This window comes from Oncorhynchus keta, chromosome 17, assembly GCF_023373465.1.
Source record: "Oncorhynchus keta strain PuntledgeMale-10-30-2019 chromosome 17, Oket_V2, whole genome shotgun sequence".
Lineage (NCBI taxonomy): Eukaryota > Metazoa > Chordata > Actinopteri > Salmoniformes > Salmonidae > Oncorhynchus > Oncorhynchus keta.
Window position 1 is genome coordinate 1,642,925 of NC_068437.1, and position 27,110 is coordinate 1,670,034.

Genomic DNA, 27,110 nt, shown 5'->3' on the forward strand with positions numbered 1-27,110 from the left:
AGTCTTGGTGGTTCCAAGCTTCTTCCATTTAAGAATGATGAATGAGGCCACTGTGTTCTTGGGGACTTTCAATGCTGCAGAATTATTTTGGTACCTTTCCCCAGACCTGTGCCTCGACACAATCCTTCCTGTCTCTGAGCTCTACAGACAATTCCTTCGACCTCATGGCTTGTTTTGTTTCTCTGACATGCACTGTCAACTTTGGGACCTTATATAGACAGGTGTGTGCCTTTCCAAATCATGTCCAATTAATTTAATTTACCACAGGTGGACTTCAATCAAGTTGTAGAAACATCTCAAGGATGATCAATGGAAACAGGATGCACCTGAGCTCAATTTCGAGTCTCATAGCCAAGGGTCTGAACACTTATGTGAATAAGGTATTTCTGTTTTATGTTTAATAAATTAACAAACATTTCTAAACCTGTTTTCGCTTTGTCATTATGGGGTATTGTGTAAGAATTTCTAGACCTGTTTTCGTTTTGTCATTATGGGGTATTGTGTAGATTGCTGAGGACATTTTTTTATTTAATCAATTTTGGAATAAGGCTGTAATCTAACGAAATGTGGAAAAAGTCAAGCAGTCTGAATACTTTCCGAAGGCGCTGTATATGTAAATCACTTCCTCAATTACCTCGTACCCCTGCACATTGACTTGGTACTCTCTGTATTTAGCCAGGTTATCGTTACTCCTTGGGTCTTGTCATGCGTTATTGTTATTCTATTATTTATCTTTTTTTTCTCTCTGCATTGTTGGGAAGGACCCCTAAATAAGCATTTGACAGATCGTCTACACCTGTCCACAAAGCATGTGACAAATAAAATGAGGTTGATTGAGTTCTGAGCAATGCAACAGACCATGTTGCAATTGTTACATCTAAACATTTAAACAGGTTCTAGGCCCTTTATATGGAAACAGTACAGAGACAGATATGAAGAACAAGCAATGTTTATTAAAGCTTAAAAGATTAGGTTTGCTTGTTTGATGCAGATAAGTAACACGCATTAACAAGAGTACAACAAAATTATTTCTTAGATCTGTTACTTCCACTAGGTAGCTTTCTGAAATAGTGCTTTCACAGATATTCGGCTGACCATGTTCACATTTACATAAACAATAGATATTTTAGAAATACAAATGACTTCACTTAGACAGTCACCATATCGGAGGGATGATGCAAATAAAATGCCTGGACCTCAAACCGGCAAAGCCTCTCCAAACAAACCAACTGAAAACAAAAGGACATTTATTGCAGTGACTTTACATAATGAACATCTTGAATATTGTCAGAAGTGAATAAATTCACTGATGGTCAAACTCAACACATACCATTCGGAACAACCGACCACACCGCAAACAGTTTTCTTCAAGACAGCTTGGACACAAAATGGTTGCTCACAGAAATAATCCAATAGCACCAACACAGTACAGCCTATACACACAAAGGACCTTCCAGGTACAAAGCTCTCACCTGAACATGACCAAGGGGTGCCTTTATACATTTCCTGCATGTCCTCCCCTAATAAGGCTGCCCAAGGAAAACTACAGGCATGTCAACAAAAACACGACAGTGAAAACTACAGTATACTATAGTCAAGTCTGCAAAAAAACACTACAGTGAATACTACAGTAAAGACAGCAAAAATACTAAAGTCAATATCAATCAATCAACCAATCAAATGTATTTATAAAGCACTTTTTACATCAGCCGATGTCACAAAGTGCTATACAGAAACTCAGCCTAAAACCCCCAAACAGCAAGCAATGCAGATGTAGAAGCACGAATACTATAGTCTATGTACTAACACTACAGTATTTAGACCATAGTATCCTATTGTATTTTTCTCATGTGGATAAGCACTGGCAAAATCATAGAGGAAAATCAGCTTCAGTCTGCTTTACACTAGCCACAGAGAGGACATTACTTTTCAGCAGGACAATAAACTACAACACAAGGCCAAATCTAACTGTTGATTACCAAGTAGACAGTGAATGTTCCTGAGTGGCCAAGTTACAGCGTTGACATAAATCTGCTTTCAAATCTGTGGCAAGACTTGAAAATGTGTTTGTGTGTCACAGGAGGTTGGTGGCACCTTAATTGGGGAGGCCGGGCTCAATTGAGGTATAAATACATCAAACACATGGTTTCCAGGCAGTTCCAGGCATTATTATGAGTCGTCCTCCCTTCCGCAGCCTCCACTGGTGTGTGTTTCAGTCATCAAATCTCAACCAGTTGAACACTTATGGGAGATTGGAGCAGCGCCTGAGACAGCGTTTTCCCCCACCATCACCATAATCTAACGTAACAGGCGTAGAAGAAACGCCTGAAACTAGATCCCCTACATACTGGCCTTGGCCCAACACCCTATTAAGACATTTTATGTTGGTGTATAATTTATTTGGGCAGTTACTTGTACCCATGCATTGTTTAATCATGACAATTGTCCATAGTAGAAGATACATATTTATATTTGAAGCAGAACACACACTGGTTGAATCACAATAGTTTCTAAGTCATTTCAATAAAATTGTGTTAGACAACCTTGGAATAGATGTTCAATTGATGTCTGTGACCAGTGGGAAGCCTCTTATCATCCAACATTACGCCACTGGTCAGAGTGGTGCATTATTGGCATTGAAGTTAAGTGGAGAACAGAAAATTCATTAGGCACCAAATGGAATAAAACTGACTCAAGACAGGGAGGGAGTACCTGGACTTATCCATGTAAAATGTTTTGCTGTTTAACCCAAGATCCTGTTCTGAACATGTGAGTTTGTGTTTCCCTTAAAGGAGTCATATTGTGTTAGTGTTAAGAGTCAATGAACCTCCAGATACACAACAACAAATGTGCATACAGCCAAATGATTTGAGGCAGCCATTGAGAGATCATCAAAACTTTAGAGGTGACACGAAATATTATGATCAGGTCAATGTGCATTCTATCTCCACTCAGACACAAACCACACAAAGATAATGTTAGCTTCAATAGACAGCAAGTGAATGAGAAAGTGATAAAGGAACTCTAAACAAAAGAAGAAAAGTGCTTAGTTGGGAATAGCATTTTCATAGACTTCTCCTCTCTCCAACGCCTACTCACTCATTCCACCTCATCACTCACACATCACAGCCCAAACATTGTCTGTCTCTACCACCTCCCAGATGACTCTCACCTACCTTTGTCTAAGTCTCACATAGGCAGCGAACAACAGGGTTGTTGATGGGGAAGGTGAAGTGGTGCTCTACAGCCTGCCATCTGTGGTGCGCTGGGTAGTAGTAGCTAGCTACTGTATAACAGGCAATTTTACCAGTGTGTCATATTTCACCACCTAACCTGCTTGGAGATACTGTATATCTCATGTAGGGTGACCAGATGTTCTGAATTGTGCGAGACTATCCCACATTTTGGCCCATTGTCCCGCAACCAAACATTCATGTCCCGCATTTTATCAACAAATTCAAATTTGGAAAAAAAGGTTGATTTGTCAGTCACTCATTCTGACAAGTGGAGGAAGGGGAAGACCATCCTCCTCAGTACATTTAAAAAAAATGTTTTTATAGTGAAATTTTTAAGTTATACTTTTTAGATACGACTATATTAAATATATTCATACAGTGTATGTCATCAAATAATTGTGCAGAAGTTGTTTGTTGTTCTCCCGTGTACATTTAGTATTTTTTGTCTTTTTTGTATATATTTCAATTCATTTTCAATGTCTTTTTTTTTTCATTTTTAGATTAAATCTGCCTTCCAGCAACCCACCTCACCCAATGTGATACGGATCTGGTATTTTTAGACCTGATAACCAGAACCTCCAACAGAAGCTAGCCATTAGAAGCTAAACAGCTAATTAGCTACTAGCTATTTAGTCATTGTTTGCCACTGCTAGAAGCCTTTACCTTTTGCACAGACACCAGACGCGTTTAGCCTGGATAACACTTGCCAGCCTGCCTGTATATGACTGTTTTCTCCACTATAACACCGGATTCCTCCCGTAAGCCCTGGGCCATTACCCCTGATCCATTACCCCTGATCATCACAGCTAGCTAGCTGCCACCGAGTGGCCAAGCTCCGAAGCTAGCTTTGAGCCAGGCCCACCTCCCGGCCTGCTCAGTGATCACTTGGCTATACAGCTGATGCCTCCTGGACTCTTCACTAACACGACTAGAATCCACTACTCCACTGAATTCTTGCATCGGATCATCGCTGCTAGCTAGCTGCTACCGAGTGGCTATAGTCGCTAACACTCTTGTCCCAAAGCTAGCACCAGTTAGCCGCGAGCCAGGCGCATCTCCCGGCTAGCAAACTAAATTACTCCAGCTACAATACCTCTTTTGCCAACTGGCCCGGACCCTTTGTCGACACGGAGCCCTGCTGTTCCATCACAACCGGTCTGCCGACGTAATCTATCCGGCCTTTGGCGGACATCGGAGCAGACGCTTCTACTAGCCCTGGCCTGCTAACTCTTTATTTTTTGGAACGCCGTGTCTGCCGCTTGCTAGCGTAGTAACGACTACCCAGCGGCTTCCATGTCTCGTCTATTGCTGTTCACTGGACCCTATGATCACTTGGCTACATAGCTGATGTCTGCTGGACTGTTCATTAATCACAGAACTTTATTTTTGTTTATCTGTCGGCCCCAGCCTCAAACTCAGGCCCTGTGTGTAGTTAACTGACCCTCTGCCCATTCATCGCCATTTTACCTGTTGTTGTTGTCTTAGCTGATTAGCTGTTGTTGTCTTACCCGTTGTTGTCTTAGCAAGCTCTCCCAATCAACACCTGTGATTGCTTTATGCCTCACTTTATGTCTCTCTCTAATGTCAATATGCCTTGTATACTGTTGTTTAGGATAGTTATTATTGTTTTAGTTTACTGTGGAGCCCCTAGTCCCACTCAACATGCCTCAGATACCTCTTTTGTCCCACCTCCCACACATGCAGTGACCTCACCCACCATAACTAGTGCATCCAGAGATGCAACCTCTCTTATCGTCACTCAATGCCTAGGTTTTCCTCCACTGTACCCACACCCTACCATACCCCTGTCTGTACACTATGCCCTGAAGCTATCCTACCACGCCCAGAAATCTTCTCCTTTTATTCTCTGTCCTCAACGACCAGTTTTGATAGCCTTTAGCCGTACCCTCATCCTACTCCTCCTCTGTTCCTCGGGTGATGTGGAGGTTAACCCAGGACCTGTGCGCTCTTATTTGTTCACTTCTGTAACCGTAAAAGCCTTGGTTTCATGCATGTTAACATCAGAAGCCTCCTCGCTAAGTTTTTTACTCACTGCTTTAGCACACTCCGCCAACCCTGATGTCCTAGCCGTGTCTGAATTCTGAATTCTGAATTCGTCTTCATCGATCTGGCCAAGGCTTTCGACTCTGTCAATCACCGTATTCTTATCGGCAGACTCAACAGCCTTGGTTTCTCAAATGACTGACTCGCCTGGTTCACCAACTACTTCTCAGATAGACTTCAGTGTGTCAAATTGGAGGGCCTGTTGTCCGGACCTCTGGCAGTCTCTATGGGCTACCACAGGGTTCAATTCTCGGGCTGACTCTTTTCTCTGTATATATCAATGAGGTCGCTCTAGCTGCGGGTGATTCCCTGATCCAGCTCTATGCAGACGACACCATTCTGTACACATCTGGCCCTTCTTTGGACACTGTGTTAACAAACCTCCAAACGAGCTTGAATGCCATACAACACTCCTTCCGTGGCCTCCAATTGCTCTTAAACGCTAGTAAAACTAAATGCATGCTTTTCAACCGATCGCTGCCCGCACCCGCCTGCCCGACTAGCATCACTATTCTGGACGGTTCTGACTTAGAATATGTGGACAACTACAAATACCTAGGTGTCTGGCTAGACTGTAAACTCTCCTTCCAGACTCATATTAAGCATCTCCAATACAAAATGAAATCTAGAACCGGCTTCCTATTTCACAACAAAAACTCCTCAACCCACGGCGCCAAACATACCCTCGTAAAACTGACTGTCCTACCGATCCTCGACTTCAGCGATGTAATTTACAAAATAGCCTCCAACACTCTACTCAGCAATCTGAATGCTGTCTATCACAGTGCCATCCGTTTTGTATGCTCTCGTCGGCTGGCCCTCGCTACTTATTCGTCGCCAGACCCACTGACCCCAGGTCATCTATAAGTCTTTGCTTGATAAAGCTCTGTCTTATCTAAGCTCACTGGTCACGATAACAACACCCACCTGTGGCACGTGCTCCAGCAGGTATATCTCACTGGTCATCCCTAAAGCCAATACCTCCTTTGGACACCTTTCCTTCCAGTTCTCTGCAGCCAATGACTTGAACGAATTGCAAAAATTGCTGAAGTTGGAGACTTATATCTCCCTCACTAACTTTAAACATCAGCTAACCGATCGCTGCAGCTGTACACAGCCCATCTGTAAATAGCCCATCCAATCTACCTACCTCATCCCCATATTGCTTTTATTTACTTTTTGCACTCCAGTATTTCTACTTGCACATCATCATCTGCACATTTATCACTCCAGTGTTAATTTGATAAATTGTAATTACTTCGCTATTATGGCCTATTTATTGCCTTACCTCCTCACGCCGTTTGCACACACTGTATATCAATTTTTTTTATTGTGTTATTAACTGTATGTTTGTTTATTCCGTGCGTAACTCTGTGTTGTTGTTTGTGTCTCAGTGCTTTGCTTTATCTTGGCCAGGTCGCAGTTGATAATGAGAACTTGTTCTCTACTAGCCTACCTGGATAAATAAAGGTGAAATAATATTTATTTTAAATCAGATTCAAGCATCTGGGGGAAAAAAATGCATTGATCGTGTAATGGATGAAGGTCTGTGTATTCAAACTGTGTAACAACGAGAAAGTAAAAAGAATCAGGGATGTTATGAAGCAGCTTATCGACACCACCACATTTTTGGGCATGCACGAATTGTCTTTTAGAGAACGCGAAGAGAGAGGAAGTTCCGCTAATTGCGCGTTGCGGTGCTTTACTTGCTTAACATATGGAACTTTCGACTGTCTTTTCTGGCATGTTGAAATCAATTCAGAATGTGTTGATGGGTTCCTTCAGATCATCCATTAAAAGTGAGATTTAAAGAGAGAGGTTGACGCAGAGCATTTTTTTGCGCTCGCTGAAGAAGTAGGCGTTCCACTTTCCTTCTGTATTTATTTAGCAAAGGTCATCAATAACACAAATCACTCCGGACAGACACAAGCAAAAACTCATTACATAAATGTTGCAGCAAGCCTAGGTTACACCTAAACATTAGAGATTGGACATGCTGTATCGGATGAAACGAGACGATTTTTCAGTCTGATCAACTGTAGGCACCTAATAATAGCAGCTGCCAATGCGCCCTGTCCATCTGGTCAGGGTAAACAAAGTGGTAACGTTTTGTCAGGAGAAAATGTGAATGTGATCAGATTTGGTTTATATTCAAACTTGGGCTGGCTACATATTCAGTTCAAAATGATTAACTGGAATTAAATCAATCAACATAATAGTGATGACAAATGTGAGATAATGTTTTAGGCCTACACTTGCATAGGCCTGCATGATGCAAACATACATAAAGCAAGCTCAGCCCTGTGAGTTCGGTTGTCTCTGTGTCTGGGTAGAGGAAATCCCCCTCTGAATCTAGTCTAAATATAATTAATATGAACAATTATAAGGTTGCTGCAGTTTGACAGGGTTTTCATCCCCCCTAGGGCCTGGAGTTTTTTTCAGGAGTTTTTAAAAAAACCGTGTGACCTAATTAGGACAACTGGTCCCATCATAGCCCATATAAAACCATTTTACAAGTGATTAATGGCTGTCATACATTATAGGGTCCAGAGTTTTCCTGGTTAGGTTAACAGATAAGGAAAAACTCCAGGCCCCACGGGGTAAAAATTGCCCCACCGCTCTGGGACCTATGGTGGCACCGGTCTGTTGCAGTTGTCAGTTATCGTCAGGTATGTGGATGATCAGGGCTTTATTCAGGAACGTTTCTTGGGCTACTTTGTGTCAAGTTGGCGAGATAAGTAGTCTGTTTGACTTTTGGAATTCTGAGATGTCTAAAATTAACTTAACCTTTTTGGGATAAGGGGCAGCATTTTCACTTTTGGATGAATAGCGTGCCCAGACTGAACTGCTTCCTACTCTGTCCCAGATGCACTCTAAAGTTTCCAAAACGGTCAAAATATTGTCTGTGAGTATAACCTAACTGATATTGCAGGCGAAACCCTGAGAAAAATCTAACCCGGAAGTGGCTGCTATTTTGAAAACTCCATGTTCCATAGCCTCCATTTAAAGGGATATCAACCAGATTCATTGTCCTATTGCTTCCTCAAGGTGTAAACAGTCTTCAGACATAGTTTCAGGCTTTTATTTGGAAAAATGAGCCAGAACGATAACATCGCGTCAAGTGGTCACATGAGTTTTGCTCGCGCAACAGAAATTGGACATATATTGTTTTTCCCTCTCCTACTGTGAAAGACATTTGCGGTTGATATATTATCCATTATATATTTTAAAAACAACCTGAGGTATGATTAGAAAAAACGTTTGACATGTTTCTGTGGACATTATGGAAACTATTTGGAATTTTCGTCTGCGTTGTCGTGACCGCTCTTTCCTGTGGATTTCTCAACATAATGCGCCAAACAAACGTAGGTATTTTGGATATAAAAATAATCTTTATGGAACAAAAGGAACATTTGTTGTGTAACTGGGAGTCTCGTGTGTGAAAACATCCAAAGATCATCAAAGGTAAACAAATAATTTGATTGCTTTTCTGATTTTCGTGACCGAGCTACCAGATGCTAAGTGTACTTAATGTTTTGTCGTGTGATCGATAAACTTACACAAACACTTGGATTGCTTTCGCTGTAAAGCATAATTTCAAAATCTGAGACGACAGGTGGATTAACAAAAGGCTAAACTGTGTTTTGCAATATTGCACTTGTGATTTCATGAATATTAATATTTTTAGTAATATTATTTGACTGAGGCACTATGCTATTTAGCAGTTGCTGATGACAATTATCCTGCTTAAGGGATGGGTAGCGTCAAGAAGATAACATGAGCTGGTCAGTATGTGTAGGTAATCCTTTCTAACGCTGCTTTTTTGTCAAATATCACGTAGTAGAACTGTATAAGTGTTTCTCTCCACTTTCTAGAGGACCGAGTTTTGAAATCAGTGGAATGCCTGGTGGAATTAGAGTATGACAGCTGAAGAGATCGAGAAAATTCTCGCGTTTTTTCCAAATATGTAGAGGCAGTTGAGAAAAGAACACACAGGAGGCTGACAGAGATGGAGTTGTGTCCATCCATGTATACAGGCAGGATAGTCTAGCTAGCTACATGTTCAGATATTATACATTTCAAATAGTAAGAAAGTAATTTCAAGTTATAGCGTACTGTTAGCTAGCTAAGGTTACATGTATGATCTGTGTAGTAATATTATTCGTATCTCAGAGCCATTTGCATGGCTAGTTATAGTCCAATGTTAACTAGCTAGCTAACATTAAACCTGGTTGGTTAGCTACCTGCAGATTCATGCAGGGTAGTGATGTTATGAGGTGGGATTATGGTTCATTGTTTAGCTAGCTGGCTACATGTCTAAACAAAAGACTTCACTATGCAAGTAACCATTTCACTACACCTTCTGTATCCTGTGCATGTGACAAATACACTTTTATTTGATATAATGTGCGTTTACTAGAGACGGTAATGTGAAGAACATGACCTACACAGAAGTCAAATTAGGATATAACGTTAGGCCAACGAGACGGTCTCCAAGTTAAAAAATTATTCGGTAGAATGCCCTGCTTTTATTTCATCACACTCACAACCGTAACCTGTTTTCTGTTGGCTCTAGTTTTTGTGTTTATACTATTTCATAACGACAACGACAAGTTTGATGTCGGACAACAATATAATGTTCATGATGTCACTGCAAGAACTGTCAATAGACGTAGTATAAACCAGCCTTTAGTCTTGAGTCGTGGTGGCTCAGTTGGTAGAGCATGGCGCTTGTAACGCCAGGGTAGTGGGTTCGATTCCCAGGACCACCCATACGTAGAATGTATGCACACATGACTGTAAGTCGCTTTGGATAAAAGCGTCAGCTAAATGGCATATATTATTGAAATCTTTGGTTGTTTAGTACATGGCATCATGTGAATCCTTAAAGAGATGGGTGAGGCTAAGGCTTAAGAGGATGTGAATGATGCTGAATGGGGGTAGACAAAGAAGAGCTCTCCAGTAGGTGTACCAAATCATTCAAGGGCCATTTACTCAAAAGTGACGTTATAAGTTTATCAACTTTCAAAGCAGAATTACTTTCCCATTGTTCCTAAACTGTAGTGTATGATATAGCATTTTCTAGCTCTGAGTCTCTACTTTTATCCAATGTAAAAAACACAAGTCAAATTTTGCTACATAAGACCGAATTCGAGCTGGTCGGCCACATATTTACTGCTACTTCACTCAATCCTGTTTTGCATTCCCTGAGACCAACCAGATATGTCCTTGGCCAAATATTCCCAGATTTTCATAAAAGAGCCACACATGTTGTCTCTCATTTCTGCATCACTAAATTTATCATGAGGCAACAGAGTAGGATAGGTGCGCTTTAATTGCTCATTCGGTGCTGCGGACTGCAGGGATGGATCGCTCCTCCACTGAATCAATGTCTTGGAAGATCACATAATGATTCATTAGTATTCTACATAAGATTACCAAATTAGCATAGTATAACGTTACATAAAAAACACCACCTCATTCCGTATTTCAACACCATCTGCTCTCATTTGCTCACGAATGATTGAGATCAAATGATTGGCATGCAGACGCATTTGGGACATTTCACTGGTAAAACATTAAGAATGATTGTTCACGATTGACAGTGATGACGCCATGGCCTATTGTGAAATTAGGTAGACCTTACTTGGTGTTTGAGGGAATTAAAAATATTAAATGTTCTTGAGATAATGCATATTCAATAGACTTCATGCATATTCTCAAATGATATTCAATAGGCTATCTATCTGTAGGCTATCTATCGGTACAAACTTTGAGAAACGATGGTGTCATTTACATTGTGTGGCTGCCAAATGTTTTTATTCATGTAGGCTACTGTCCCGCGAATATCCTGCAAAATCATCTCCTTGTCCGTCATCTCATGATTGTTTTGAAGTGGAAATCCCATAGAATACTTATTGTGTGGGGCCACCATGGCTGCATCTGAAATGGCATCCTATTCCCTATATGGTGCAATACATTTCCAGACGCATCCTATGTAGTGCACTACAACAAAGGGCTGACTGTACAAAGAGAGGTTTTCCAGGTGTCTAGAACTCTAGAGAATTTTCTACACATAGACTTAGAACTCCAATTATGTGGTTTGGTTACTAGTCCATGATAGAGATCCAAGGAGATACATACTGTTGTCCCTAGTGGCCAGTTTTTATGTCACCAACCAACGTCCTCAGACATGGATGGACATCGAATACTGACTTGTAACATGGGTGACCTGCCTGTCATTGCCGTGGGAAACTGAGAGCTCAGTTGAAACAATGTTGCAAGTTTGATAGCTGGCTTGACCCAGTCGATACAATTTTGCAAGTTTGCTTGCGAAAGCTCAAGACAGACAGAGAGAGCGGCAGACAGGCCGAGTAGTATGAATGCGGTTGAAAGAACCTGAACTGTCACTGGTTTAAACAATGACAGAGATCGTTCGTTTAAGCTTTTATTTAAAAATGTACAACTGTAACAGTACAAAATTGCATTTTAAACAAATAGGAGAATGGTTGAATTAAAGTTTGACTTTTGTTGCATTAAGGCGAGCTCGTGCTTCCCCTCATTTAGAATCTTGATCTATCAGTAATCCCTTCTGCGGCTTAGACTGTCATTTTATTTAGGCTAAAAGTTGGTTGACAAAAAAATCCAAAATTCCTGTACGTTGATGAGTTTTTGCAAATCCAATTAATCTTCTACATTGATGCAACATCATCAAAAGGAAAAACATAGCATTTCTTTGTGGAAATGTTGTAGAAACAACGTTGATTCAACCAGTTGGTGCCCAAGTGGGACAGAACAGTACGATATATTTGGATACTCTATCTGTGTATCCACAAGTATTCAAATACTCCCTATACACAATATTTAAAACTATTAAAGGTCAAATAAATATATGTTACAATATACTGTTTGTATGCATCTTTAAGTAGTTACTCTACTTATTCCAGTAAACTGTCAGTTAGTTTCATATACTGTAGCTGAATAGATATCAATAAACAACAATAGCCAACAGATAGATGTGTTCAATACCAATAGAACACATCAATTCTTAGCATCCTTCTTCATGCTACATTAGACTCTGTGGGCGCTATACAACAATCACTCTCTATAGAAAAGTGTAATCAAACAAACATCCTTTAGCGGGATGCAGGGCTGAAAAAAGTTGGTATAAAAGAAATAGTGACTACACACTCATAAGCTATACAGCGTGCCTTTAATAACCACACACTGTTTCTGTTTGAGAAGAGACCCCAGCTAGTACATTTTGGTTCCTTGGAAGTTGTGGTAAAGTATGTTTTTGGTTTCACATTGGTTGTGAGAATTAAATCATACGTTTCCTGACCGGTAAACGTTACGAGAACAGAAGTGAAGTGAAGGTTTATTTTGGGGTTTCAGAAGGTTCTGAGAATGCTTTACTCTGGTTCCTTGAAAGTATTCCTGGGAGGTTTCTTTAACGCTCTGAGAATGGAAATTCTAGGTTATTTCAAGGTTTTTTAATAACTTCCTTAAAACGTTCACTGGATGTGACTTTTCCTACTGGGCAGAAACTTGTTGAATCAATGATGTTTCCATGTGATGATGTTGAATCAATTGGATTTTCAAAAAGTCAACAGAGGGGAATTTCGTTTTTTTCCCCACCAAAAATCCAATGACATTGTGAATTGTTTTGTTGATTTTGCGATAGTTGACAAGTGGGTTACTTGCACAGATAGGACACATGGAAATACATTTCCTTATGCATTAATCATGCAAACACATTTCTTTTTCATTGTGACAAGGCATCAGTGAGATTCGAACCTATAATCTATCCATGGAATTAGTCCACCACACCACCAGGATGGAGCTAGCATGCCATATTTTTTACGCTTACAAATCTGTTCATTTTAGTTTATTCAAACAGACCCCATTTCAATTGAAATGAACGCTCATTAAGACCAGGTGGGGCCAATTAGTGGGTGCAGGCAACACACCTGAACACACTTAACAAGATTGAGGATAGAGATAATTTTGGTGATGCTGAGAATGGAATGTATGTTATTAAATAACATTCCTAGAACGTTCTCTGAACATTACAAAGGTTTTGTGGTTTCTATGAAAAGCTCTTTTTAACGTTCTCGGAACAATTTGAGAACGTGACTTTAAATGGAACCAGGAGGAAACCTGTAGTAAAAAGTTATGCCTGAATAGATATCATTTTCTTGTCAAGTTCCTTAAAGGTGCTGAGAATGTTCCAAATTATCCTGCACCATTCCCAGAAAGTTGTGGAAAAGTTGTATGCAAAATAAACATAGGACAATCACTTTCTCACCAAGGTCTAAGAAACATATGGTTCTCAGAACATTATGTGCTAGTTGGGAAAACGGTACATCAAAATGGCCTGGCATTAATCCGTCATCCCTGATTATGGTGTCATAGAAAGGAAAGAGACAGCAAGGGAAAAGGTAATAGCAGGTGAAAATACTATGGACAATATCCATTAATAGGAAGATTGGAAGACTGAAGAGAAAATGCCAAAGGATTTTGGGAAAATATCACGAAATAGGAATACGCCGGTATGATGGACATTCAGCCAATGTTCAAGCAAAATGATAGTTCACAGCAATTCTGCCACGGCCCTAGTGGGAGCTCGACACACACCTACACGCACGCACACACATACAGTACACACAAACACACTAAAATAACATGCAACAAGTATAACAATGTATCTGTTTTGTAACATTTCTTAAATACACACGGACATTTTTTCAGTCAAAATGCTTCAAACAGACAGCACAATAACTCAGCAAAGATGGCCCTATAGCTGGTGCAACAGAGAGAAATACTATGACAGATAAGTGTCATAGCTGCATATCTATCTAGGGGGATATAACCAATCGGGATTGAGTGGTATAATTGTTCCCTTGTGCTAATGAAACCATTGGCCAGTCTTCTCTCTCTTTTTTGGCTGTGTTTGGACACTAAGGGACCAGGGTGTCCTAGGGCTGTGTTCTTCTCTGAAGGCCCAAACACTGCAGACAAAACAAGGACTGGCTTCAGCCAACATGTCCTTTTCGTAACACTTTATATGGCCATAGGCACACAGTTGGTAGCTGAAAATGTTCCAGCAATAAGGGCACCACCAGCCTTCTTCTAATAACCAAACCAGCAGGAGCTGGGGGTATGAAGTGTGACCTGAAGGAAGCGTGTATATGTGGTGTGTGTTTGTGCGTGTTCAGGGTATCATAAACAGTAAAGGAGGAACACTGTGAGATGCCTCAGGTACAGAGGGTACACACACACACCTAAGAAAAATGTTCCCCTTAGGGACCAGCCTTTTGAGTGATCAGTATGACTGTGGTAAAATACTAGAGCAGGCGCTCTCAAATGATCTCTCTCACATGCTGACCAAACCGGCCACGTTCGCATGCGCGAGTGTTGAAAAAAAATAAATGTAGACATACATGTTATTCAATAATGTCATCGAAACTGCTCACGCACGTCATCTGCATAGCACTAAAATAGAACTTGGTTCTATTTGGCGCGGCAAGTCATGCCTCTCCAATCTCCGCCTTGGTTTTTAGGATCATACAAACCCACGTGAGTGATTGAAAGATGAAGCAGGTCCACAGGTCATGAGGTCATGAGCCTTAATGCCGGTTGCCAACAGTCATATAAAATCCAAAGAGGAATGAATGAGGAGAGATGAATCAAAGAAAACATACTAGGTTTTCCCTTTTACCTTTCGATTCATTGTCGGAGTAGAGAACACACGATTTTGTGGGACTCAAAATGGGTACAAAATTCTACAAAGATCCAGCAGATAGAAGGACCATATGGATTTCAGTTACAATAGCAACCCAATGTTCATATTCCAGGACAAATGATTTAGCAACAGCTAGCTAGGTAAAAGTCCACGAATTCTCTCTCTCTCTCTCTGTGTGTGTGCGTAGACATTCACAGCAATTTTCATAGGCTCATAGACACAGGAGAGAGGTTGTATTCTAATAGGAGTGTGGCGAGCAGAAGTACAAAAGGCAGTTTGTCTTAAGTGAAAGTGAAGAGACTAAAATCAGTAAAAAAAGGAGGGTGGATGTGCTCCAGACTTTGAGAACAGCACCTAAATACATGAGAACAGACAGCAGTTACGGGACACAACCTCCCCCATAACAAGTCGAGATGTGCAAACTTATTCACTATAACAACTCCCTTTTCAGAGATAAATTAAATAATGGTGATAAAATAGTTGCAAAGACAATATGCCACAGGAAGTACATCCATTTGAATTTGCAATATTGGACCACATTATACTGTAAATGGGGTGGAGAGGGCAGCCAATGACTGGGGGGCAGAAGGAAGATGTGCTATTATTGTAGCAGGCCATGAGAATTCACACTCATCTGTAGGTTATATAGTATGAATCCTCTAACCTAATACGCACGCACACGCACCCACACCCACACACAAACCTTGACATGGTGATCTGTATGGTCATCTGTACCAACATCCTAGGCAGTGAGGTGGGGGAGTTGTCGTGCACTACTCTCTAGTAACTAGGACGTATCTACGAGAACTGTAGGGCAGTAGTTGAGGGTTAAAAGTAGTGCACTTGTCTCCATGGTAACTAGGGTATTTGACTGTCCCACTAGCCATGGGGCAGGCTGGTGGTAGTACACTAGTGTCCATGGTAACAAGGGTGTGCGAATGCCACGCTACAACCAAAGTAGGGGGTTTGCGGGTAACTGTCTCTGGAATATGTCCATGACAAAAACAAGGGGGATTGGCTGCCCCTATCACATCTTCTTGATCACGTGACGCGACCTCGCTCTCTCCTCTTCATGCCATCTTCCTTGCCGTCTCCACATCCTGGCACTCGACGGCGGAGAGCGCGATCAGCATCTGCGCGGCGTAGTAGGTGGCCATGATAACGGCACGTGAGTGCGGCACAGGGAAGCAGAACTTGTTAACGGCAATAGTGAGGTCGGAGACCATGAAGAGTACAGCGCCCAGACATGCCGACATCTTGGTCCAGGTCCACAGGTCATTGGCCAACTGGAGGCCGGCCACGGCCCGCCAGCCCATGAAGCCGATCAGGGCGATATAGACCCCCACCAGGTAGGTGAAGGGGCCTGAGAGGTAGGGGTAGAGCAGGGCGTAGCTCACGGCCGAAATGGCGCCGATCACCAGGCCGGCAAGCGGGTTCAGGGGCTTCATACCGAAGGCCGAGGAGTAGAGGATGTGGGAGATGGCAAACATCAGCAAACCTGTGGGATACAGAAAATAGTATATATAACTTACTGTTATATTGACTATTCTGTTATAAAATCTGAGCTTGGAGCTCCAGAGTACTGATGGTTTTCTGTTATACCTGACAATTAATTGCAACCACCTGGTGTCCAAGGTATAAATCAGTCCTTGATTAGAGGGAAATAATGTGGATCATTCTTCGAGGCCCAGATTAGAATTTGCCTGATATAGTATATACACACACATTCAGGTACACACAGGAGGTATAGGGAAATGACAAGTAGGGAAGACATTAAGCATGGGGCATGCCAAAATTGTCTAAAGTACCTTCCTCTCCTCCATCTGCGCTGATCTAAACAAACTGGATAGCTGAGAGTAGCAAGAGGGAAAGGAGACCCTATATCTTCTTCTGAAATAGCACCCTTTTCTCTGTATAATGTACTATTACAAGGGAATAGGGTGCCATTTTATATGCAACCCAGTAGAGGAAGCCACCTTCAATTGCTGAAAAGGACTGTAGGCATCAGTGGTCGAGTTCCTGCCCGACTACATTGCAGTCAGGGACGGCTCTAGAACCCCCCATACTAAACATTTTAGTGACCTCCCTCTTTGCAGTATACAGAAAACTCGATGATTTAAAGTCAATTTCCTGTAATCCAACCAGGGTTTGGGCTCAATTCAGAATTGAATTCAGAATGGCTCATAAATTCTAATTCAATTCTTGAATTTAAATTGTAGTAACATTGCAAAAAATCTGAAACACTTGATCCAAATTTGATGCAGAAAAGCTCATCCCTGCTTTTGTCACTTCTAGATTAGACTACTGCACTCACTCTACTATGCCGTTCGGCCATCGCTCATCCATATATTTATATGTATATATTCTTATTCATTCCTTTACACTTGTGTGTATATAAGGTAGTTGTTGTGAAATTGTTAGATTACTTGTTAGATATTACTGCATGGTTGGAACTAGAAGCACAAGCATTTTGCGACACTCGCATTAACATCTTTTATTTTTTATTTATTTATTTCACCTTTATTTAACCAGGTAGGCTAGTTGAGAACAAGTTCTCATTTGCAACTGCGACCTGGCCAAGATAAAGCATAGCAGTGTGAACAGACAACACAGAGTTACACATGGAGTAAACAATTTAGCAAGTCAATAACACAGTAGAAAAAAATGGGCAGTCTATATACAATGTGTGCAAAAGGCATGAGGAGGTAGGCGAATAATACAATTTTGCAGATTAACACTGGTGATAAATGATCAGATGGGCATGTACAGGTAGAGATATTGGTGTGCAAAAGAGCAGAAAAGTAAATAAATAAAAACAGTATTATGGGAATTAGGTGAAAAGGGTGAATTTACCAATAGACTATGTACAGCTGCAATCGGTTAATAGCTGATGTTTGAAGTTGGTGAGGGAGATAAAAAGTCTCCAACTTCAGCATTTTTTTGATGTTCCAGTCACAGGCAGCAGAGTACTGGAACGATTGAGGTGTTGGCTTTAGGGATGATCAGTGAGATACACCTGCTGGAGCGCGTGCTACGGATGGGTGTTGCCATCGTGACCAGTGAACTGAGATAAGGCGGAGCTTTACCTAGCATGGACTTGTAGATGACCTGGAGCCAGTGGGTCTGGCGACGAATATGTAGTGAGGGCCAGCCGACTAGAGCATACAAGTCGCAGTGATGGGTGGTATAAGGTGCTTTAGTGACAAAACGGATGGCACTGTGATAGACTGCATCCAGTTTGCTGAGTAGAGTGTTGGAAGCCATTTTGTAGATGACATCGCCGAAGTCGAGGATCGGTAGGATAGTCAGTTTTACTAGGGTAAGCTTGGCAGCGTGAGTGAAGGAGGCTTTGTTGCGGAATAGAAAGCCGACTCTGGATTTGATTTTGATTGGAGATGTTTGATGTGAGTCTGGAAGGAGAGTTTGCAGTCTAGCCAGACACCTAGGTACTTATAGATGTCCACATATTCAAGGTTGGAACCATCCAGGGTGGTGATGCTAGTCGGGCATGCGGGTGCAGGCAGCGATCGGTTGAAAAGCATGCATTTGGTTTTACTCGCGTTTAGGAGCAGTTGGAGGCCACGGAAGGAGTGCTGTATGGCATTGAAGCTCGTTTGGAGGTTGATAGCACAGTGTCCAATGACGGGCCGAAAGTATATAGAATGGTGTCGTCTGCGTTCAGGGAATCGCCCGCAGCAAGAGCAACATCATTGATATATACAGAGAAAAGAGTCGGCCCGAGAATTGAACCCTGTGGCACCCCCATAGAGACTGCCAGAGGACCGGACAGCATGCCCTCCGATTTGACACACTGAACTCTGTCTGCAAAGTAATTGGTGAACCAGGCAAGGCAGTCATCCGAAAAACCGAGGCTGTTGAGTCTGCCGATAAGAATTTGGTGATTGACAGAGTCGAAAGCCTTGGCGAGGTCGATGAAGACGGCTGCACAGTACTGTCTTTTATCGATGGCGGTTATGATATCATTTAGTACCTTGAGTGTGGCTGAGGTGCACCCGTGACCGGCTCGGAAACCAGATTGCACAGCGGAGAAGGTACGGTGGGATTCGAGATGGTCAGTGTGTGCTAACCATATGTGTGTGACCAATAAAATTTGATTTGATTTTAAATGAAAACTGCAAAAAATGTGAAAGAAATTACATTTATGTCCTGAATACAAAGCATTATGTTTGGGGAAAATCCAATACAACACATCAATCATGATGGTGGCTGTATTATGTTATGGGTATGCTTGTCATCGGCAAGAATGAAAAATAATAGAGATAAACACATCAAAATCCTAGAGGAAAACTTTCCAACAGACACTGGGAGACAAAATTCAACTTTCTGCATGACAATAACCTGAAACACAAGGCAGAATATACACTGGAGTTGCTTATCAAGACGACATGGAATGTTCCTGTTACAGTTTTGACTTAAAATCAACTTGAAAATCTATGGCAAGACTTGAAAATAGCAATCTAGTGATCATCAACAACCAACCTGACAGAGCATGAAGAATTGAAAAAATGATAATGGGCAAATGTAGCACAATCCAGGTGTGTTAAGTTCTTAGCGACTTAACCAGAAAGACTTGTAGCTGTAATCGCTGCCAAAGGTGATTCTAACATACATTGACTCAGGGGTGTGAATACTTATGTAAATGAGATATTTCTGTATTTCATTTCCAATATATTTGCAAAAATGTCAAAAACAAAAAAAAGTCATTTGTCATCATGGGGTATTGTTTTTAGATGGGTGAGAAAAGGTATACATTTAATCCATTTTGAATTCAGGCTATAACACCATTTTGGGGGGAATAAATCAAGGGGTATGAAAACTTTCTGAAGGCACTGAACATGCTGACAAATGTTCTGATCAGTGCTAATGAATTAGACACTTGACAAGATGATCATGAGCAGCACTCACCTCAACATAGCGAATATGTCCACAGCCTAATTGTAGCCTAACCAATATCCAAATGGAGATTCAGTGAAAAGAAAATGTAGACGTTGATCGAGTCCCCACGCTTGTCTCAAAGCTGCGAGAAACAGCACTGAAATAGTTGAACACACGCGGGTTGGCCATTACTTCAAATGTATTAAAACAATTAGATGACTTTGGGAGTTTCAGTAAGCAACAAATTGATGCTTTCAATTACATTAGCCTAGTTTATTCCAATATTTTCATCATTCGGTGATATTTATTCCCACAGTAATTCTTTATGGATCCATCCAGTTGTGTTTAAGAAAACAGTGCGTGTGGTAGGATATGCGAAGACATGGGTGAAGTGACATGCCTCGAAAAGTTTCTAACTGTCAGGAATGGTAATGGTAGTGGTAATGGGCGCTGCCTAGCAACCATCAAGAGCTTAAGAGTGTAGTGCGTGCCAATGACGCCTCAGCCTCAGGGCAACATTTAATTCTAAGCCGTAGGCAGAACTTTACCATAAACATGACTAAGTCATGACTAAGTCGGTTGGCGGAAATGTAGAGGCTTTGTCACCGGCAATACATTTCATATAAAGAAAAGCCTGCAAAAAGTTGGATAAATGCTAAAGTTGGCAGAAAAACATTTTGGTTTGAAAGGTGTAGATGTAAGGCTAAAGTATATATAAAACACAGGGAAAAAACACATTTGACTGTACTGGGCCTTTAAATAAGTGCATGGGACATATGAAAATTTCACATGCTCCCAAATATTCAAATGAGCCCCTGCCTCTAGCTGGGCTTGGTTTGGGCTAGCCTGTGTTGGGCTGGCATGGGATTAGTGTGGGCTAGCCTGTGCCCACCTTGCCCACTGAATACCTACATGGGGCCAATTGGGGTCCTGTTTGCTGGGTCTATACCCTATTTGTTAAATTTGTTAAATTTGTACCTTTGAAACAAAGTCAGATATACAACGTTATATCCACCATCGGAAAAGACAATAGGCTGGCCAGTACCTCCCGCTGGAAAGTACACTGAACTAAAATATAAACGCAACATGCAACAATTTCAAAGATTTTCCTGAGTTACAGTTCATATAAGGAAATCAGTCAATTTAATTTAAATGTAAATGTATACATTCATTAGGCCCTAAACTATGGATTTCACATGACTGGGAATACTTTATTTTTTTAAAGGTGGGGGGCATGGATCAGAAAACCAGTCAGTATCTGGTGTGACCACCATTTGCCTCATGCAGTGCGACACATCTCCTTCACATAGAGTTGATCAGGCTGTTAATTGTCGCCTGTGGAATGTTGTCCCACTCCTCTTCATTATCCGTCTTCGCAGCTGACATATGGAACTGTTTTAAGATGGTCATACCATGGATCATTTAGCTATTTGTTTTTTAATTTTAGGGCCCCTTCATCTGTCCCAAACCTGTTTTACAAAATGTATTTGACAAAATATTGAATTTGGCATTTACTACTATAGCCCATAGAAACGCATTGAATAACGCATTCGTGAAATGGCAAAAAAGAGAGTGAAAAAACCCATAAGGAATAAGGTTTTGAAGTGTCTGTCCTATATCTAGAAAATACAGTGCATTCGGAAAGTATTCAGACCCCTTCACTATTTCCAAATGTTGTTATGTTACAGCCTTATTCTAAAATTTATTAAGTAAAACATTTTCCTCATCAATATCCCAAAATGACAAAACGAAAACATTTTTGTACATTTCTTAATAAAAAATGTAAAAGAGAAATATCTTATTTAAGTATTCAGACCCTTTGCTAGGAGACTCGAAAGGGAGCTCAAGTGCATCCTGTTACCATTGATCAATTGATTGGAAATGATTTGGAAAGACACACACCTGTCTATATAAAGGTCTCACAGATGATAGTGCATGTCAGAGCAAAAACCAAGCCATGAGGTCGAAGGAATTGTCCGTAGAGCTCCAAGACAGGATTGTGTCGAGGCACAGATCTGGGGAAGGGTACCAAAACATTTCTGCAGCATTGAAGGTGCCCAAGAACACAGTGGCCTCCATCATTCTTAAATGAAAGAAGACTCTTTCAAGAACTGGCAGCCTGGCCAAATTGAGCAATTGGGGGTGAAGGGCTTTGGTCAGGGAGGTGACCAAGAACCTAATGGTCACTCTGACAGAGCTCCAGAGTTCCTCTGTGGAGATAGGAGAACCTTCCAGAAGGACAACCATCTCTGCAGCACTCCACCAATCGGGCCTTGATGGTAGAGTGGCCAAACAGAAGCCACTCCTTAGTAAAAGGCAAATGACAGCCCGCTTGGAATTTGCCAGAAGGCACATAAAGAACTCTGACCATGAGAAACAAAATGCTCTAGTCTGATTAAACCAAGATTGAACTCTTTGGCCTGAATGCCAAGTATCACATTTGGAGGAAACGAAGCACCACTCATCACCTGGCCAATAACATCCCTACAGTGAAACATGGTGACAGCATCATGATATGGGGATGTTTTTCAGGGGCAGCGACTGGGAGACTAGTCAGGATTGAGGGAAAGCCAAGACAACGCAGGAGTGGCTTCAGGACAAGTCTTTGAATGTCCTTGAGTGGCCCAACCTTTATTCGCTGCAAAAGGTGCTTCAACAAAGTACTGAGTAAAGGGTCTGAATACTTATGTTCATGTAATATTTGATTTAATAAATTAGCAAAAATGTATAAAAAACTGTTTTTGCTTAGTCATTATGGGGTATTGTGTGTAGATTGATGAGGGGGGAAAATGGAATCAATTTTAGAATAAGGCTGTAATGTAACAAAATGGAAAAAAGTGAAGCGGTCTGAATAGTTTCCGAATGCACTGTATAAGAAAGCTCAGGAAATTACTTTTTTATTTTTTTTTAAATGTACATATATTGAACCACTTTACTGGGTAGGCACAAAACTTCCGCCATACTTCCATTCATTCTTTTAACCGGTACCGATTACCTTCAGATGAGTCCAGGGACACTTGTGGGAGGTCATAGACCCAAACGGAGAACACCATGCATGGTGTTCGTGAGACTCTCCCCTTTCCTCAGTGGGTTCACGTTAGTTTGTAACCCAAATCCTCCGGATGCTACAAAACACAAGTTGGCACACTGAGGGTAACCAATTTTGGACGAGTCCCCTGACCCTTGTGGTGGTCGTAGAGCAAAATGGAGACCAACCTTGATGTTTGTGAGAGTGGTCATGTTTTTTTTGTAGGCCAAACGGTTCGGACGCTACAGACGTTTTGGTGAGAAGGCCAAATTACAGGATGTCTGATGGTTTGACAAACACCACTCTAGCTCTGCAACCTTCCACCACAGATGCAGAAATGTGCTGGATTGAGACGCATCCAATTAAGAAAAACGGATATCTCTAGTTTAAACTGACTGATTTTGATGGGGATGTTTTTAAATGTTACTTAGATTGTCGCATCGGTGCGCCAATTGACTCTAGGGGGTTGATAAACTTCTTGATATGCCACACCCACACCTGTCAGGTGGATGGATAATTTTGGCAAAGGAGAAATGCTTACTAACAGAGATGTAAACACATTTTTGTGTGTATGGAAAATCTCTAATTTCAGCTCATTTCACATGTTGTGTAAAGATAGATGAGATTTTTTTTTTTTAAAGAAAGTTGGTAACTCAAACTAAACGTTGAGGTGACGTACAGGTATGTGCCCAGAGGGTAATGGGCTATCTTAAGAATTATTATTGAGGGATCTCCACTTTAAAACTAAATGGGTTAACTATTGCCATTTTTAATCCAAAGGGTAGGTTTAACACAGAAAATTTGACCACATTTGTATCAATGTAATCCTATTTCATCAATGATGCTATTTAGACCTACAGTTGAAGTCTGAAGTTAACATACACCTTAGCCAAATACATTTAAACTCAGTTTTTCACAATTCCTGACATTTAAGTAAAAAATCCCTGTTTTAGGTCAGTTAGGATCACTACTTTATTTAAAAAATGTGAAATGTCAGAATAATTATTTCTTTCAGCTTTTATTTCTTTCATCACATTCCCAGTGGGTCAGAAGTTTACATACACTCAATTAACATTTGGTAGCATTGCCTTTAAATGGTTTAACTTGGGTCAAATGTTTCTGGTAGCCTTCCGCAAGCTTTCCACAATAAGTTGGGTGAATGTTGGCCCATTCCTCCTGACAGAGCTGGTGTAAATGAGTCAGTTTGGTAGGCCTCCTTGCTTGCACACGCTTTTTCAGTTCTGTCCACAAATTTTCTACAGGATTGAGGTCAGGGCTTTGTGATGGCCACTCCAATACCTTGACTGTGTTGTCCTTAAGCCATTTTGCCACAACTTTGGAAGTATGCTTGAGGTCATTGTCCATTTGGAAGATCCATTTGGGACCAAGCTTTAAATTCCTGACTGATGTCTTGAGATGTTGCTTCAATATATCCACATAATTTTCCTTCCTCATGATGCCATCTATTTTGTGAGGTGCACCAGTCCCTCCTGCAGCAAAGCACCCCAACAACATGATGCTGCCACCCCTGTGCTTCACAGTTGGGATGGTGTTCTTCGGCTTGCAAGCCTCCCTCTTTTTCCTCCAAACATAACAATGGTCATTATGGCCGAACAGTTCATTTTTGTTTCATCAGACCACAGGTCATTTCCCAAAAAAGTACGATCTTTGTACCCATGTGCAGTTGCAAACCGTAGTCTGGCTTTTTATGGCGGTTTTGGAGCAGAGGCTTCTTCCTTGCTGTGCAGCCTTTCAGGTTATGTTGATATAGAACTTGCTTTAATGTGGATATAGATACTTTTGTACCTGTTTCCTCCAGGATCTTCGCAAGGTGCTTTGCTGTTGTTCTAAGATTGATTTGCACTTTTCTCTAGGATACAGAACGCACTTTTCTCTAGGATACAGAACGCATCTCCTTCCTGAGCAGTCTGACGGCTGAGTGTTCCCATGGTGTGTATACTTGCGTACTATTGTTTGTACAGATGAACGTGGTACCTTCAGGCATTTGGAAATTGCTCCCAAGGATGAACCAGACTTGTGGAGGTCTATAATTTTCTTTCAGAGGTCTTGGCTGATTTCTTTTGAATTTCCCATGATGTCAAGCAAAGAGGCACTGAGTGCATGTAAACTTCCGACTTCCACTTTATATAGGAGTTGCAAAAAGTAATCAACAGCTATTGTTTCAATTTAACCAAGGATTCAACTAAAAAGAGACAATACTTATAGGCTTCGGTCCATTTCAAATTTAATTCCAGTATGTCTACAAGTTAATGAGATACTTCCGGAATGTGGCCATAATGCCCTTTATCTACTTCCCCCAGAGCCAGATGAACTTGTGGATACCATTTTTATCCCTCTATGTCCAGTATGAAGGCAGTTAGAGGTAGTTTTGCAACCCAATGCTCACTAGCATTAGCGCAATGAATGGAATTCTATGGTATCTGCTTGCATGCTAGCAAATACTATAGACTTCCAGTCATTATGCTAATGCTATTATACACTAGCTACCAACTTCCTTCAATCTGCACGCAGAGACATAAAAATGGTATCCACGATTGCCAAAATCCCGAAGTATCCCTTTAGTAATTGATATGTTGTGTTGACGTCGCCATCTGAAAACTATCAAAATAAAGAAAGTCACACACTCCACATATAAACTCCCAGTAATTTTATGTGTATTTACCAAGGTTTGGGCATCACTGTGCCTTCTTCAGGGATATGTCATGAATACTTGAGCCGGGTTATGTAAGCAAACAGTGCAATTAGTGCAACCAATGACAATAGTGTTGTGTCATAATGATTAAGTTAATTCGAATGAATTAGTGAAACTTAAAAAAATCAAATACAAATTGTTTATGGCATATTAAATATATTAGTATATTGTTATCAAGGTAATATATAATAATAATATAATAATAAAGTGGTCCTTCTGTGGCTCAGTTGGTAGAGCATGGCGCTTGTAACGCCAGGGTAGTGGGTTCGATTCCCGGGACCACCCATACGTAGAATGTATGCACACATGACTGTAAGTCGCTTTGGATAAAAGCGTCAGCTAAATGGCATATATTATTATTATATATATTATCATATAGAAACATAATTGAATATTGTACATACATTATTCTTTAATTCAATTTCACATATTTAATGGTTTCGTATTTCATTTCATATTTGTTACGTGTAATCTTTTGGTTAAACTTTATGAGCATCATCAACAGGGGGAACATATTAGGTGTATGCTAATAAGCTGTAGAAAGAATATATACATTTATAAGACTTGTTCATAAAATAAATAATTGTTCATAAGAAGGACCTGAGACCAAAGTCAATATTCAGACCGCTAGGGGTCAATGTTTTTAGATAGGATATCCAGTAAGCCTCCCTTTCTAGTAGTAGGATCTCAATGTTACCTCCTTTCCTTGGTAGAGCAACATGCTCAATTCCTGTTTATTTGAGGGAGGAGATTGGAGGGTTAGCTTCAACAAAGTGAGCTGCTACTGGATAGTCAATGTTCTTACACCTGATTGAGCTGCAATATTCAGCTATGCGTTGTTTTAATTGTCTTTTGTTTGTCCTACGTAGGCTTTTCCACATGAACAGGTGATGAGATAGGGTTATCATCTCATGCAACACCAAGGGAGTAATCTAACAGGGATTTTTCGACCTGTATGTGCGTGCCTGAAGAAATATGTTTTTATAGTGCTAGTGGGCGCATGAGCCACATTTGTAGTTCTCATTTGGGATAGGTGTCAAGAGTGTCTGAGTGGGCTCAGGGGGCAGGTCAGGTCTCACCAAGGTATCTCCAATATTGCGACCACGCATATAGAACACCAGTGGGAGTTCCTTGAAGAGTTGTGCAATTTTTGTCTGATTGCAGAATATGCCCGTGCTTTTTCAGGATTGCTTTCATTTTTCCCCGAACCCTTGGTGTACTTAGTGCAAAAGACAGTTGCGTTGTTTTTCTTCTTAGGCTGAGTTTTTAGTAATTCCTCTCTTGGTTTTTTAGCATTGCTGTCAAAATCTGTCTGGTGGCCGCAGATTCATTAAACCCTGCATAACTGGCTATATGGTAGACCATTCTTGAGTTGAAGGGGATGCATACTATCCATACATAGCAAGGTATTGCTTGCAGATACTATAG

The 27,110-nt window shown here is 41.0% G+C and overlaps 1 protein-coding gene across 1 annotated transcript in view; it reads right to left on the minus strand.

Annotated features, from left to right (window-relative positions):
- Positions 1 to 933: 933 nt before the first annotated feature.
- The window catches only part of tmem86a (transmembrane protein 86A), a 59,066-nt gene continuing 32,889 nt past the window's right edge, over positions 934 to 27,110 (minus strand). Inside the window, exon 3 of the mRNA XM_035790372.2 lies at positions 934 to 16,543. Within this exon, the coding sequence (XP_035646265.1) occupies positions 16,116 to 16,543 (428 nt within the window). The 3' untranslated portion in view covers positions 934 to 16,115. The remainder of the gene's footprint in view (positions 16,544 to 27,110) is intronic.